Here is a 13516-nt window from a genome sequence, read left to right on the forward strand (position 1 = left end):
GCGCGCTGGTAAGCTCTCCGCGTCCGGACAGATATATTCGTTCGAACAGTATTCGTATAAAATAAAATGAACGAGAGAGAAAAGTTCACATGGAATAAATGATTCTATATCTATATACGTAGTTATACATGAGATGGGAGAGAAAAAAAAAAGCCGAGGGGACTAGGGAATGATGGGTTGGTTTCCACCCCCAACAAGTCATAATATATTATACACGAATACTCCTTACACAACAATATAGTCATGGGGCATTATCCAAACCTGCCGCTCTGTGGTCTCCAAGAAAATATTGAAAAAAAAAATAAAAAATAAAAAATAAAAAAATAAAAATAAAAAATAAAAAGGCAGACCCTCCTCGGGGTGGAGCCAGTTAGTTTCCTCTGTCCACAGTGAAGAGATAGCAAAGCCATCGTAAAGGCAAAATCAGCTCAAACAGCCCGATCAGAACACCACGTTGATAACTCTCCCACCACCAACGACAATAACTCGTTTCCTCTTATCCCAATCATTCCTCTCCTTCAGCCACAATTTTCCTTCGTCTGTTTCCAGAAGATGTGACAGAATCCAGGCCTTTTCTTCATCCGAAGAAACCTTTTTCGACGCAGAGTCACTGCCAGGTGGAGCAGGTATAGTTGTGCTGAAGCGAAGTTTTCCATTTACTTGCACTGCGACGGTTTTGCCGCCGCGAGCGCGGAGTGCTTGAACCTCGGGTGGCGAGAGGAGTGGAGCAGGCCAAGGTGAAGAAAAAATCGACGGGACTGTTTTGGCGGATGAAGGCGTAGTGGAGGTGTTTGGGTTTGAGCTATGGAGGTGTTCCCAGCATTCAGAGGCGAGTGCTGGGGTTATAGGGGCTAGAAGTCGGAGGAGAGAAGATAGCGCTGTGTAGAGGATAGTTTGTGAGGTTGGCGATGATGCCGTGGTTGGTAGTGGCGATGACGCCAGGGAATTTGTAAATTTGGTCAGGTTCGATATCACCGTGTTTAGACCGTAGGGCATCCCATCGAGACACTGGGAAACTGATGTAATCGCATCGTGCGCTACAAGTAGGATCGCGGATTCATCGTCGGATATCTTACTTAAGTCCGGTAGTCTGATGTCATTCAGGGACTTGAAAGATTCAGCGCTCAGAAACGAATGGCCTTCCAATGAAATGCGGGAATCTAATACAACGCGCCACAGGCGGTTGAACCACCGTTCCATGCCAACGATTTTAGATTCGTCCCACTCAAGAACTTCGCTGACAGGGGCAGAAAATAGAATATGTGCGCGGACTGCGTCAGAACCATAGGTATCGATGCAAGTGGTCGGGTCCACCCCATTATATTTGCTTTTCGACATCTTTTCAAAAGATACATTTGGGGTGGTCTGAGTGCTCTTGATCAGCGGAGCGTCGGGATTGGATATGTCAACCTCCGATGGCCGGAGGAAGCGGCCTGTAGAGGGGTCAGAGTATGTCTTGCCATGAACCATTCCCTGTGATAGCAACTTCAGGAAAGGTTCTGTAACCCCCGCGGGGCCTGGCAACTCCTTGGGAAACAATTCGGAAGTAGCTAGAAATTTATATATAAACCGCGCGTATAGTAGGTGCAAGATTGCGTGCTCAATGCCTCCGATATAAATATCGACGGGATGGGCATGGGATGGGGAAAATGGTTCTGTTGGGTTCGCCGGGTCAAGGAATCGCAGGAAGTACCATGAAGAGTCGACAAACGTGTCCATTGTGTCAGTATCCCTTTTAGCAGCCTTACCGCAGCTAGGGCAATAAGTGTGAAGCCATTCTTCAGCTGACTCAAGTGGATTTCCGTGACTACCTCTCAAGCCTGCACCTTCAATGACTGGTAGTTCAACAGGGAGTTGATCTTTCGGAACGGGAACTGGGCCACATGAATGGCAATGGATAATAGGGATAGGGGCTCCCCAGTACCGCTGCCGACTGACTAACCAGTCCCTAAGCCGCCAACTTTCTGCGACGTCTGCAAAATTGCCTTGACTTTTCAAGTCTTCGACTATTTTTCTACCACCCTCTTCAGATGACATGCCACTGTAAGACCCGCAGGTATCAGCTAAAATACCATGGCCGGTAAATGGCTTCAGTTGCGCCTCTGGTAATTCTGCTGGTTCACTTGGTTGTGATGGCTTTTGCTTAACAACAAAAGACACCGGCTGGGATTCTGAGTTTTCGTTCCAAAATGCAAAATCTCGAGAATCATGGCCGGGTACACCCATGACCGCGCCGTCGCCGTACTCCCCTAAAACATACGGAGCAACGTAAACCGGAATTGAAGCCTGTAGCGAAGGATTTGCCTCAACCGAGCTAAGGGGGTTGACAGCCAAGACGCCCGGCAAGCGATAACCCGCTTTTGTATCTGGTGGGAGAGATACTGCGGAATCGAGAAAGGATTTCAGCTCAGGGTCGGAGCTTGCGATTTTCACCACCAAAGGATGAGTCATTGACAACGCAAGATACTGAACCCCATGAAGGGTGTCTGGTCGAGTTGTGAATACCTGAATATCGTAATTATCATCGGGGGCAGAAACGAGAAATTTTATTTGTGCTCCAAAAGACTTTCCCAGCCAGTGCCTTTGCATCGACAATACCCGCTCAGGCCAACCAGCCGCCAGTGAATCAAGGTCCTTCAGTAATGCTTCCTTGAAAGCTGTAATGCGGAAAAACCATTGCTTGAGCTCGACCTTTTCCACTTTCGCTCCAGATCTCCATGAGCATCCATTCGCGTCAACCTGTTGGTCCTACCGTGTCAGAAGATGGCATACTGTTGGATATTCAAGATGGTCGTACCTGCTCATTTGCTAAAACTGTTTTGTCAACTGGATCGTAATTGACTAACGCCTTTGCTTGATACGCCAGCCCTTTTTCATATAACATAAGGAATATGCGCTGCGTATGTTTATAGAATTCAGGCGAACATGTCATCAACTCCTACAGCTCTCGCAAACAATTTGAAAACGTCAGTGAACCAGATACTTACAAGAATATCCTATATCATCAGGAGCTGACGAAACACAGTATATATTTATCATACCCTATCCCAGTCAAATCGTGCCCCAATCGCCCTCAGCTGTTCCTTCATATTGGCGATATTCTGCATGGTCCACCGCGCCGGATCAATTCCCCGCTCGATCGCGGCATTTTCCGCTGGAAGCCCAAACGCATCCCACCCCATAGGATGTAGCACATCATATCCTTTCATATGCTTGAACCGAGCCAATACGTCGGATATGGTGTAAACCCGCACATGGCCCATATGCAATGCGCCCGATGGATACGGGAACATTGAGAGGACATATGCCTTTTCCTTGCCATGGTTATTCACCAATTCAGATGTAGGATCACTCCGCCATTTGTCTTTCCATTTTCTGTCCACTGCCAACAGATCTAGTCTCCGCGAGGCGGTCGATGAAGCGCGAATCGCGGGACGGGCACGGAGCCCGGAGAAGAGGTATCGACCCCATTGCTGGGCGAGGGTTGCATGCCGGAAATTCATTTGGATCGACGTCGCATCCCCATATCACCCTCTTCCTAGAAAATCACCGTCAGGCCATTTAAAACGAGTGTGATTTGGCGATGTGGCCCGCAATTCCGTTGACTTGGACTGTTTATCCGTAAGTAACAGAATCTCCGAGCTCTGGTAAGGGTGAAATTCGGAGATACGCTAGGCTGCTTTGGGATTAGGGTATTCCCCTTGCTATCTGAGGTTTTACTGACGAAACCCTAACTGAACATCGAGAGTTATACAACGATGGCGCTGAGCTATTCATGGATGCCCCGTCGGTTTGACCTTTCGCTTCTGGTAGGTCTCACAGGTTTGGTGCTCGACATCATTTAAGCGAAGCTTGACTCAACATGTTCCATATACCCTCGTCCCCTCTTCTCCACCACCTACAACTACTCCGAGCTAGCAGCTACTCTACTGATAGATACAGGAGGGAAGGGATTCAGTTTGATAGGATGAGTTGATACAAAGGCTGGTCATTGGATTTTCTAGAAAATGATATTGACTCAGTGTATGATCATTGTCATAATCTTGAAGACATGCATCAACGAAAGCCTTGATTTTGAAATTTTCAAGCATGATCAGGTCTAAAATACAGGGAACATGGACCTAAAAACATTTGTAGCTTCCGGGACCTGTGCGCTAACATATGAGAAGCATAGAAAGTCTCAGCTGTCTATTTACCAGGGAGGAAGAGGTGGTATGGCATTCCGGATCCAAAATCTAGTTTTGGTCAGTAATAGGATTTCGTTACTCTTTCACGACAGTGTAAAGAGGGGAGTTAAAGGCAGCAGTGACGAAAAAGCATGCGAGATAATCATTCATAGCCATAACGGGCTGTTTGAGCAAATTGTCAAGGTGTGTTGATTTTCTCATGTCCCACTCACGGGTAACTTACTAACTTGGAGTACACTATATTCCGACTTGCGCTCACGGATCTCCACACACACATATCCAATTTTCACATGGAAACAATCCGCAACTTAATCGGCGCGAACCGCCATCCGAGAGCTTATGCAATGCGATTACAAGGATGCTTCGAATTTTGTGTCACTGACCAGACAGCACGCACAGGTTTCCAGGTTGCTGTCAGGCTGAGTTTGAAGCAAAGCGTTTGTTTAGAGCCGCAAGTGGAACTCGGCAACCATGATCGTCGTGCTAGCCGGCCAGGAATGGCGCTGATCAACAACCTCGCCGACCGCCACGAGGTTGGACCCGCTGGCTGCGGAGTGGCTCCCTATGCCACTTCGGCCCACCAACTTCCCTCACGGTCTCCTGAGCCGGTTAGCATCGTGTGGCCTGAGTTGTTATTTGTTCATGTACTCTGTGCGGTACATATACATGTGCATTAGTGTACTTCATTTCTTCGTCAACGTGTTGAGGTGTGGTTGATTCAAATAACTACTTAGAGTTGTCTTCCCCACGATATCCTGGCGCACTGCCCTTTCCCAAGCTATGACACTACCACGGGAAACGTTCCGACAATTTTAGAACTCAGTCATCTTGAAGTTTTACTATGCACTAATCTCCAAATCATTAGAAATTTCTGCCCACTCTTGGGAAGCAACCCCCTGACACGATTGGCCCCAGAGTCCAGTGACCATAAAATACATGTCCAATTCCTCAGACTTTAATAATGACTACCATATCTGAATCTAAATCTAAATCATATCTATTAGTCTTAATCTACAGTACCTACCCTTCCACCCCTCTCACAGCCTCATAATCTCCCCATCCGCGCCAATCCCACCGCGAAAATGCTCAGAAATAACCCGACCCCCCAACACCGTCTCCTCAACAATCCCTTCTACATGTCTCGGCTCAACTCTTCCATACCAAATCCCTTTCCCAGCCAATGACATCGCCCCGCCCTGTCCATTACCCGGCGACGACAATGACGGCGGTAGGTAAATAATAACATTCCCCGCATACTTATGCCCTCCAATATGACTTATTAGCCCCACATTCGCCTGCCCAACATCATCTGCAAACCCACCATCGCCAGCTTCCTCGCCGCCACTGACACGGAACCCTCTCCCCTGCAAGACGCGCCGGAACTCAGCCTGCAAAAGCGGGCCCAGGATCCCACACCGCTGGTCGCGATGGCCGTGTCCGCATATCAGGATGGTGGGGGAGTGTTGGATCCGCACCATATCTGGGAAGAGGGAGGGTTGGAGGGTGGGGACACGGCGCATGTGCTCCCTCTGGGCGGCAGGGAGCGCGTCGTGGGCTGGGTGGAGGGTTGTGGGGAGGAGAAAGACGCGGACGAAGGCATCTAGGCTGGGTTCGTCGAGGGGGATTGTTGGTATGTAGCGGAATGAGGGGAATAGGAGGGCGGAAGCGGTTGTAGGGGTGGTGGTGGTGGTGGAAGCGGTTGTGTTGTATGGTCGGAATGAGGTATTTGTAATCATGATATTGTTGTATGGCTATTATTTACTTCCGCAAATTCGAATTAGCGAAGCCTCGTAGAGAAATCCTTTTTGCAACATCTCGGTTCCATCATTCCTGGCATGGGAATCCAGCAATCAAGACCGGGGAGTGGGTGACGCGGTGTTCCCGGACCACCCGTAACAGACAATAGGGCCCTATATCAAACCGGTATACTCCGTACTCACATCAGCATACCTTCCTCCTCTCCCAATGAGCCCCTTTAAGCCCCTCCCTAACATTCCCCAGCCCTCATCCACCCCGTCTTCCTCAATCCTACTCCTCCAGTCACGCTGCCCGGTCAAGATAAGCACCTGCTGCGAATACGGCGCCATGGTGCCATTGAGGTCGCGCTCGTGGTCAATCTCCAGGCCCTGGGGCATTTTTGGAGTTGGCGCACAGGGACATGTTGGTTCCGGGCACGAGGGCGTTATGGGAAATGGTGGGGGGATGGTTATACGACGTGAGGAAGTTGAGGAGTTTCTGGAGGTGAGGTGCGGACGAAGTCGGTTGGAGTGGAGGTGGGGTCTAGCGCGACATAGTGTCGAGAAACGAGTCACTGGCATGAATGCGCATCCACGTACCATGTTGAAGAGGGCACTGGGAAGGGTAGAAGTCCTGCAAAGCGGCATTGTGAGGCCGCATTCGCCGGTCTGAGATGGTAAGTTATGTTTTAAGTGGGGAGAGCTAATATTTCAGCCAAAAATAAAAAAAAAGAAGAGAAATAAAAAAAACCCATGACACTTTAAATAGCATACCGTATGCGAGAGGTATGATGGCATGTATAATAGTTTATTCTATGAGAGGGGTTAAGAGAAGAAGTTGTTTCTAAAAATCTCAAGCTTGTTTTCTGTATGCAGCTTGATGCTTGGAGATAAAGGCAGATATTTTAAAGATAGTAACTTTGTATGAAATAACTTAACTAAATAAAAACTAAAAACTAGAACTGAAAAATATTAAAAATACATCACCTAAAATTGCTAGCGTCAGAACCTATCTATCTAGGCATTTGGCTTAAGGGGATACTCTGTAGATCCGCCCGCAAGAGAGACTGAATAACGCATAGAAAATCCCTTGCAAGTAATATACAACTAATTTGAGCACATGTTCATATATTCACACTCCCTATGACTATGTAAAACAGAGCAATAATAAAGTCTACTAAAAATACTCCTCTCGCAATGAAGTGCCACACCAAGCTTGTAAACGAGAAGTTCGGATCTCATCACAGGGTTCCCTGCTTGCAGTAAATATCTTGCATATATATCCCCGTAAACGAGCTTCAACTAGCCTAACTAAGCACTAGGTGTGAAAGATGCCAACTCATGCGACGACTCTGTCAGTCTCCAGAGCTGAGAATAGAAGGCGAAAGCCCCAGCAACCAAGATGACGTAGTAGGCAACAGTCCATCCGATATTCAACGATTTGTGCGTCATGAAATCGGGTCCGCCGTCCACATCCTCCTTGCCCCTGGTGACAGTTGGAATAGCAGACTCCCGCGCTTCCACGCGACCCCAAAGGCGGGGCAGTCCACAGTAGTTGCAAAATGCATGGACAAGGATCACTGCTGGCAAAGAGCCGGTCCGGAGGTAGAGGAAGGTGGCATACCAGCCAAATATAGTGGTGTATCCAAACTGGAAAAGAGTCCTGGCGATGGAAGGCATGAAGCTGGTGTGAGGGTGGGTAAGTCTGAACTCATAGAAGTGGTGCACGTGCGCGATTCCAAAATAGAGCGGGGTGATGAACACAATTCGAGCAGGGGATAGATCGGTTAGCAGGTGGAGGGGAGTTAGTATTGAGCGAAATATGACTTCCTCCGTGATCGGCCCCTACGCGATGTTAGAATAAAGCCTGGAAAATGTAGACAGCTGACAGTTAGGTGGGCTATGGATGGATGACTTACCGCAACAAAGTTCCTCCAGCCTATCCATCCCCCAAGTGTTTCTGCTACACGGCTGCCACGAATCCAATCCTTCCACTCTCCCTCAACAATACCAACCTCGAATAAAGGACCCATGAAAAGGAGCGCCGTCAACAGGAAACATTTTACAATCTCCAAGGCCCCGATAGGCCACCATCCCAATAACCGCAGCGCTTCTGTGGGGGGATAATTGGCTTTATAGATAAAAAAGCAGAATACTCCCAGGCTTGAGAGAAAACATGACGTCGTTACAGCTCGTACGCGAGCTTTAATCACCGATGGTGCATCCCTGCTCAAAGTAGGCGACGGTCTAGTTGCGGGAGACACATAGAAAGGGACAACGTATAGCAGAGTAAATATAACCTGAAATCACGTGGGTCAGTCAGTTGTCCAGGAGATGTAGTTGATAGAACCATGGTGGACACGAGATATCGCATGGCCAACGCCGTGGATGAGAGCTACAGAGATCTTGGAGTGCATACCGAAAGGAGAACAGCCGCAAAAATTGAAAGCACTGGCTCCGGTTTTTCTAGAGTCCAGCACGTTGTGTTAGAATGAGTGCATGGATGTTTTAATCAGGAACTGAAAAATTGTTAAAAGCAAAGCACACCATTTTTGCTATATAGGTCTTTCAGCCTATCCATCAGCCCCGTGGGTGCCATTACCTCTTTCTCGACGTTTTCGATCAAGGCAGGCCACTAACTAATGAAATGTCTTTGATGGTGCTTGAAAACACCGAAGTGGATCTCAGGGCAAAGGGTTGCGGGTATATCTCCACAAGCTATAAGATTGGCTCGCGGGCGGGGGGTTTAGATGACAGTCTCTAGCGGGCAAACCAGCATGCTGCTTATCGAGAGACGGTCTGTCAAGCTTCTGGTGGCTGCAAGAACCCGCTCTCTCTGTGCAATGCCAGGTGGTTGAAGGTATGAAAGGACGCTCTGGCTTTGAGCTGGAGCTAGTTACGCAGTAGTTTTGCCAGGCTTGGCGCACCACCGTCCTGACCATTTAATATCGAACCATTTACCTTTGAACCTTTGAAGCATGTGAACTCAGAACTCGAACAACATAACCCAACAAACAACGATCAAACTACTTGAGCTTATTCCTCTTAGGTATCGGATTATTGATTCAGGGTTGATATTTCTGTTTACAAGGAAATACAGAGTATGTTTCACCAGGCCAAGGCTCGGTGTTTCGTTGGACAGCCCGCCATTCTTTTGGCAGCCAGCTCATCTGTATGGTTTCCTGTTGGGCACAATCAAGATCTCCTCATTGAAAGTTGTTTGAAATAGTGACCCACATCAAGGGAGGACTCTATACCCGGGGCAGTCTCTATCCAGGCCAGTCTCTATACCCAGGGGTCTCTATACCCAGGGACCTCTATACCCGGGGGGGCTCTATACCCAGGGGGCTCTATACCCAGGGTTCTCTATACCCGGAGTGCTCTATACCTGGAGGGTAAAACCATATATAATAATATACTAACTACATTAATACTAGTGTAACTATTGGTGTGTGTCTATAATGAGTATTATGTGGAATTAGGCTTTACACTGAACAACATCTAAAAAAGCCATTATTATTGTTTGACCCATTCATCTGTCACTACGGAGTATAGGCTGTCCATGCAAAGACCAGCTGGGTGGCGCAGAAGCCAGCGCCCTGGCTTGACTTGCACCAACAGCTGCAACCAGCTCTGTGAGTGGATGGGACCGAGCGGGATTCCTGCTACTGAATTCTCGTCGAGAGGCCAGGCATCTTTAACATACTCTTTTTCTGCGATCAATTTGGTATTATCGCCGATTCATCCCAATTATTGTCCTAACAAGAGTCGTCGAAAGAACGACGCTAAAGTTGCCTGGCCTCCTCACGAGGAGACGTTTTTTGTATAATAAGAGAAAATCCCGCTGTTGCAGCTTCGAAGCCTCCTCTCTCCGGAATTCAAAGCTATTTTCTATCGCTACAATGATCTACGGTATGTCTACCCCCGCCAGGGGCCCCGTTAACAGGTACAATATCCATCTTCGCGTGGGCCTGCCTGTGTCCCTTGTTAACGAGCGCTTGATGTCAAATCCCCACCCCCGTGACTACTCTATTACTCCGTATCGGCACCCGACTCCTCCCACGCCTAAAACCGCATGTTATCCGCATCCCATGTATCCATTGGAATACTGGTATTCATGGGCAAAAACAAAACGCGAGGTATATGTACGGATGATGAGGTCCGAATCAGGAAAGACGGATGTTGATGATCGTCGGTCTTCCATTGACGATGCACATTATTGGAGATGTGAGGCCATGTTCTGGATGTCAAAGTCATGATTTAAGGAGGGAAGGCGCCTTAAAATTTCGAATGTGAATTACTGGAGATGCGAGGCGGATTTTTGGAGAACCACTTGTGCTGCAAAGGAGGACCAGGCTAGCCGCACGAGCATACAAGACACCGAATATTGGAAATGTGAGAGCAGATTTTGGAAATCTACTTGCCCAAGAGTCCACGAGGATGCCCGTTACGACGGCATCAACGACCCGAAATATTGGGAGTGCGAGAACATGTTGTACGAATGTCTTTTGCAACCCCTTGTATACGCTGAGCATCAAGGACCCACTTTTCACCAAACCATGTTGCGAGATCAGGGCTACGCATATGACTCTGACAGCTCTAGTGGATCGCCGAAGACTCTTCGCCGAAGCGCTCGACTTGCAAATTTGAAGCAGAAAGCCTCAGTGAACTCTTCTGCATCACAATCTGAACTACCTGCAGCAACCAGCGCGAGTGGTACAAAGAAAAGAAAAAGCGAAGACCAGGCGATCAACAACCATCACAGAAAAAGAAAACTTGCTTGCTGATTGGCAGACTACCACAACAAGGAGGGTAGTGCTAATGCAAGGCTTGTTGGCTTTTAATGCCATTTACCAAAGATTGCAACCTCCCACTTCGGAAACAATGGAACTGTACTCGATCGGCCTTACCCCTCTTCACGGCCCACCTTACATCCTTCAGATGTTCATCTTCTTTCAACTCCATAGTTTCTTATCCAGCTCACATTTCTCACACCTCTTAACAATGGCAATTGATGCTGAATTGGTGATAGGCATTCTCAAGCCTGTGACATGAGAAGCCTTTGAAGCTCTAGAACTTCCACACAACAAGAAATATACCACAGAATTCAGTCCTTCATCAGGACCCCAGGGCGGACGGAAGAGGCAATGAAGAGCTATTCACTCAGAAACTACTCAAACACAGCTCATTCTATCTCTCTTGAATGACTGTAAACTCATTAATTCACATCAGAGATATGTTTTTGAAAGTAACAAGAATAAGTGTGATGTTCTGCTTATCAATAAGTCTACTGACAGAGTCAGTGGCATTTACTTTGATTTAAGTCTTAACTGTGACTCGGGAGCACTGCTCATCTGGGATGACTCCAGACTTGACACTCATTTGAGATCAAAAAATGCTGATTTCACCATCATCTTGAACAAACACTCACATTCTATTATTTCCAGTGATACAATTTTAGCAGGTTTAATCATACTCACCATAATTATTCCAGACTGAGAAAGGAATGAGGAAATTTTCTATCAGAATATGTGAAAATATTACAACAAGTGAATAAAGAGGCCTTCACTGACCAGTACTCTGATGATCCCGCAGTGCACTAGCAAGCCAACTTATTTAGATCTGGGCAAGATTTCGACATTTGAGGTTCTCAGTAGTGGGACAAGTGGGACTGTCTTCAACGCAGTGGATTGTTATGGAAAATTCTACACGGTGAAGATGCTGAAGTCATTCAAAGACCCAGTTGATAATGAAACAGCCAAGGTGAGATTTGACAAGGAGTCTAAGGCACTTCAAAATTTAGATCATGTACGCTCATCCCTTGTCATCCCTTGGCAATGTATATCTCAGACCACTCTAATATATGTCTAGGACAACATCATATCTGTCATGGAGGGTATGGAGATACCTGGGCACAAAGGCAATTTTCTAGTGATGGAATATATGCGCATGGAAACCCTTGAATAACTTGAAGATCTGAATCCTCAAGGTGTCATCTTGCTGGCACATCAGATTCTTGATGCTGTATTATATATTCACTCTAGAGGGTATGCTCATTGTGATATCAAACCTGCAAACATTCTCATCAAGTTCATGGAGCCTTTTACTTTTGTTCTCTCTGATTTCGGGCTCGCGACGTGGGATTGTTTGCGGACCTTTTGCGGTTCTGATTTGTATGCTGCCTCTGAAATTTATCATCATCGATCATATACAGCTAAAGTGGACATCTGAGCAATTGGTTTAGTCATTCTCAAGTACACCGCCGGGTTTCCAACCCGTTCAATCCTGTGGGATCACAAGCTGTGGTTTAAGTCTCTCGCTACATTCGCCCCAAATCTTGACCCAATTCAGAAAACCCTGCGAGACTTTGCAGGTACAATGCTGGAGCCTGTGCTAGACAACTGTTCAGTTGCTCAAGTCTGCTTCACAAGGATTGATAGCATCATGAAAGGCGAGGTGGCAAACACTTCCTTTGACTTTAGAGAGCATAATTGTCATTCCACTCCAGCACTGCAACTGTTCAATAACATTACTGCAGACGACCTATGGGCCTGGATTCATTACAATGAAACCAAAGTATCATCTAGATCAATAAATTTGATCAAAATATGCCAGGGCCTTGGCCTATCAAGAGCCTCCATGAGGTTCTACTTGAACAGCAAAAAGTATCCATCATACGTCCTTCCTAACACTCTGAGGCTGAAAATTGTTATTGGCATATATGTTAGCATACCATGTGCTATAGAGTTTGTGAGAACCTGATGTCCGGACATGAAGCAGCTTCTGCACGATCTTGAGCAACTGGACACTTCAAATACAACGTCGGGAATACCAGACCCACCGAGTCCAGTTGCCCCAACTACAAACTCAGATTCTAATTCTCGGCCACAACCACGACCACGTGGCAAGTCGGTCCGCGGAAGCTTGGGTCGCTCGACCCCGCGAGCACTGGGCAGCTCGGTCCCTGCAGACTTAGATAGCCCAAGCCCACGAGCACCGGGCGGCTCGGTCCCTGCAGACTTAGATAGCTCGAGCCCGCGAGCACTGGGCAGCTCGGTCCCTGCAGACTTAGATAGCCCAAGCCCACGAGCACCGGGCGGCTCGGTCCCTGCAGACTTATATAGCTCAAGCCCGCGAGCACTGGGCGAGTTGGTCCATGGAGGCTTGGATCACTCGAGCCCGCGAGCACCAGGTGACTCGACCCAACAAGGTTTTGGCTACGGCCATTCTCCCCTTGGTGGCATGGATATGACACTCACCAATCAGGGGGACATTCCAACTGTCCTGGAAGAAGATATTTTCAGCAACTTTATTTGAAATGAATATTTTAGCAAAAATCCATTGTGAACTGCTGTGAATTCAGTGTATTCTTTTACTCCTCTGTGTTTGTTGAATTTTGAGTTTGTTATTCATTTTGTTTAGTGGCATATCACATATCAGTACCATGCTTCATCACTGATGATGGTAACTCTAGAAACTCTCAAACTTGGTTCTAAGGAGAGCAGAGCCAGCACTGAGAGTTGCTGGAGCAGCAACAGCAACACACTATTCTCAGTATTAAAGTCAGGGCAGGATCTGAATACTTCTTATGTC

General features: G+C 47.3%; 6 protein-coding genes across 6 annotated transcripts; 3 read left to right on the forward strand and 3 right to left on the reverse strand.

Annotated features, from left to right (window-relative positions):
- Positions 1-441: 441 nt before the first annotated feature.
- On the reverse strand, positions 442-3503 carry BDBG_07695 (leucyl-tRNA synthetase; the record flags this gene model as incomplete). Its single annotated transcript, XM_031723205.1, has 3 exons — positions 442-2739; positions 2798-2938; positions 3042-3503. The coding sequence occupies 3 exons, from the start codon at positions 3501-3503 to the stop codon at positions 442-444; spliced, it is 2901 nt and encodes a 966-aa protein (XP_031580325.1).
- A 250-nt stretch (positions 3504-3753) lies between these two features.
- Positions 3754-6161, forward strand: BDBG_07696 (uncharacterized protein). Its single transcript, XM_031723206.1, has one exon. It carries the CDS (start codon positions 4478-4480, stop codon positions 4862-4864), a length of 387 nt encoding a protein of 128 aa, XP_031580326.1. The 5' UTR covers positions 3754-4477; the 3' UTR covers positions 4865-6161.
- BDBG_17658 (uncharacterized protein) lies at positions 4828-6830 on the reverse strand. The gene is made up of 2 exons (XM_002621812.2): positions 6128-6830; positions 4828-5938 (listed from the first exon to the last, which is right to left on the reverse strand). The coding sequence occupies exons 1-2, from the start codon at positions 6569-6571 to the stop codon at positions 5225-5227; spliced, it is 1158 nt and encodes a 385-aa protein (XP_002621858.2). The 5' UTR covers positions 6572-6830; the 3' UTR covers positions 4828-5224.
- Positions 6831-6850: 20 nt separating this feature from the next.
- On the reverse strand, positions 6851-8818 carry BDBG_07699 (prenyl protein peptidase). The gene is made up of 4 exons (XM_002621814.2): positions 8471-8818; positions 8343-8389; positions 7843-8223; positions 6851-7768 (listed from the first exon to the last, which is right to left on the reverse strand). The coding sequence occupies exons 1-4, from the start codon at positions 8520-8522 to the stop codon at positions 7235-7237; spliced, it is 1014 nt and encodes a 337-aa protein (XP_002621860.1). The 5' UTR covers positions 8523-8818; the 3' UTR covers positions 6851-7234.
- A 902-nt stretch (positions 8819-9720) lies between these two features.
- Positions 9721-10182, forward strand: BDBG_17659 (uncharacterized protein; the record flags this gene model as incomplete). Its single annotated transcript, XM_031725329.1, has 1 exon — positions 9721-10182. The coding sequence occupies exon 1, from the start codon at positions 9826-9828 to the stop codon at positions 10180-10182; it is 357 nt and encodes a 118-aa protein (XP_031580327.1). The 5' UTR covers positions 9721-9825.
- Positions 10183-10482: 300 nt separating this feature from the next.
- On the forward strand, positions 10483-13420 carry BDBG_17660 (uncharacterized protein; the record flags this gene model as incomplete). Its single annotated transcript, XM_031725330.1, has 8 exons — positions 10483-10639; positions 10689-10969; positions 11156-11387; positions 11544-11731; positions 11795-11819; positions 11968-12096; positions 12168-12646; positions 12704-13420. 8 exons carry the CDS (start codon positions 10483-10485, stop codon positions 13238-13240), a joined length of 2028 nt encoding a protein of 675 aa, XP_031580328.1. The 3' UTR covers positions 13241-13420.
- Positions 13421-13516: the final 96 nt, after the last annotated feature.

The sequence above is a fragment of the Blastomyces gilchristii genome (assembly GCF_000003855.2).
Source record: "Blastomyces gilchristii SLH14081 genomic scaffold supercont1.20, whole genome shotgun sequence".
Taxonomy (NCBI): Eukaryota; Fungi; Ascomycota; class Eurotiomycetes; order Onygenales; family Ajellomycetaceae; genus Blastomyces; species Blastomyces gilchristii.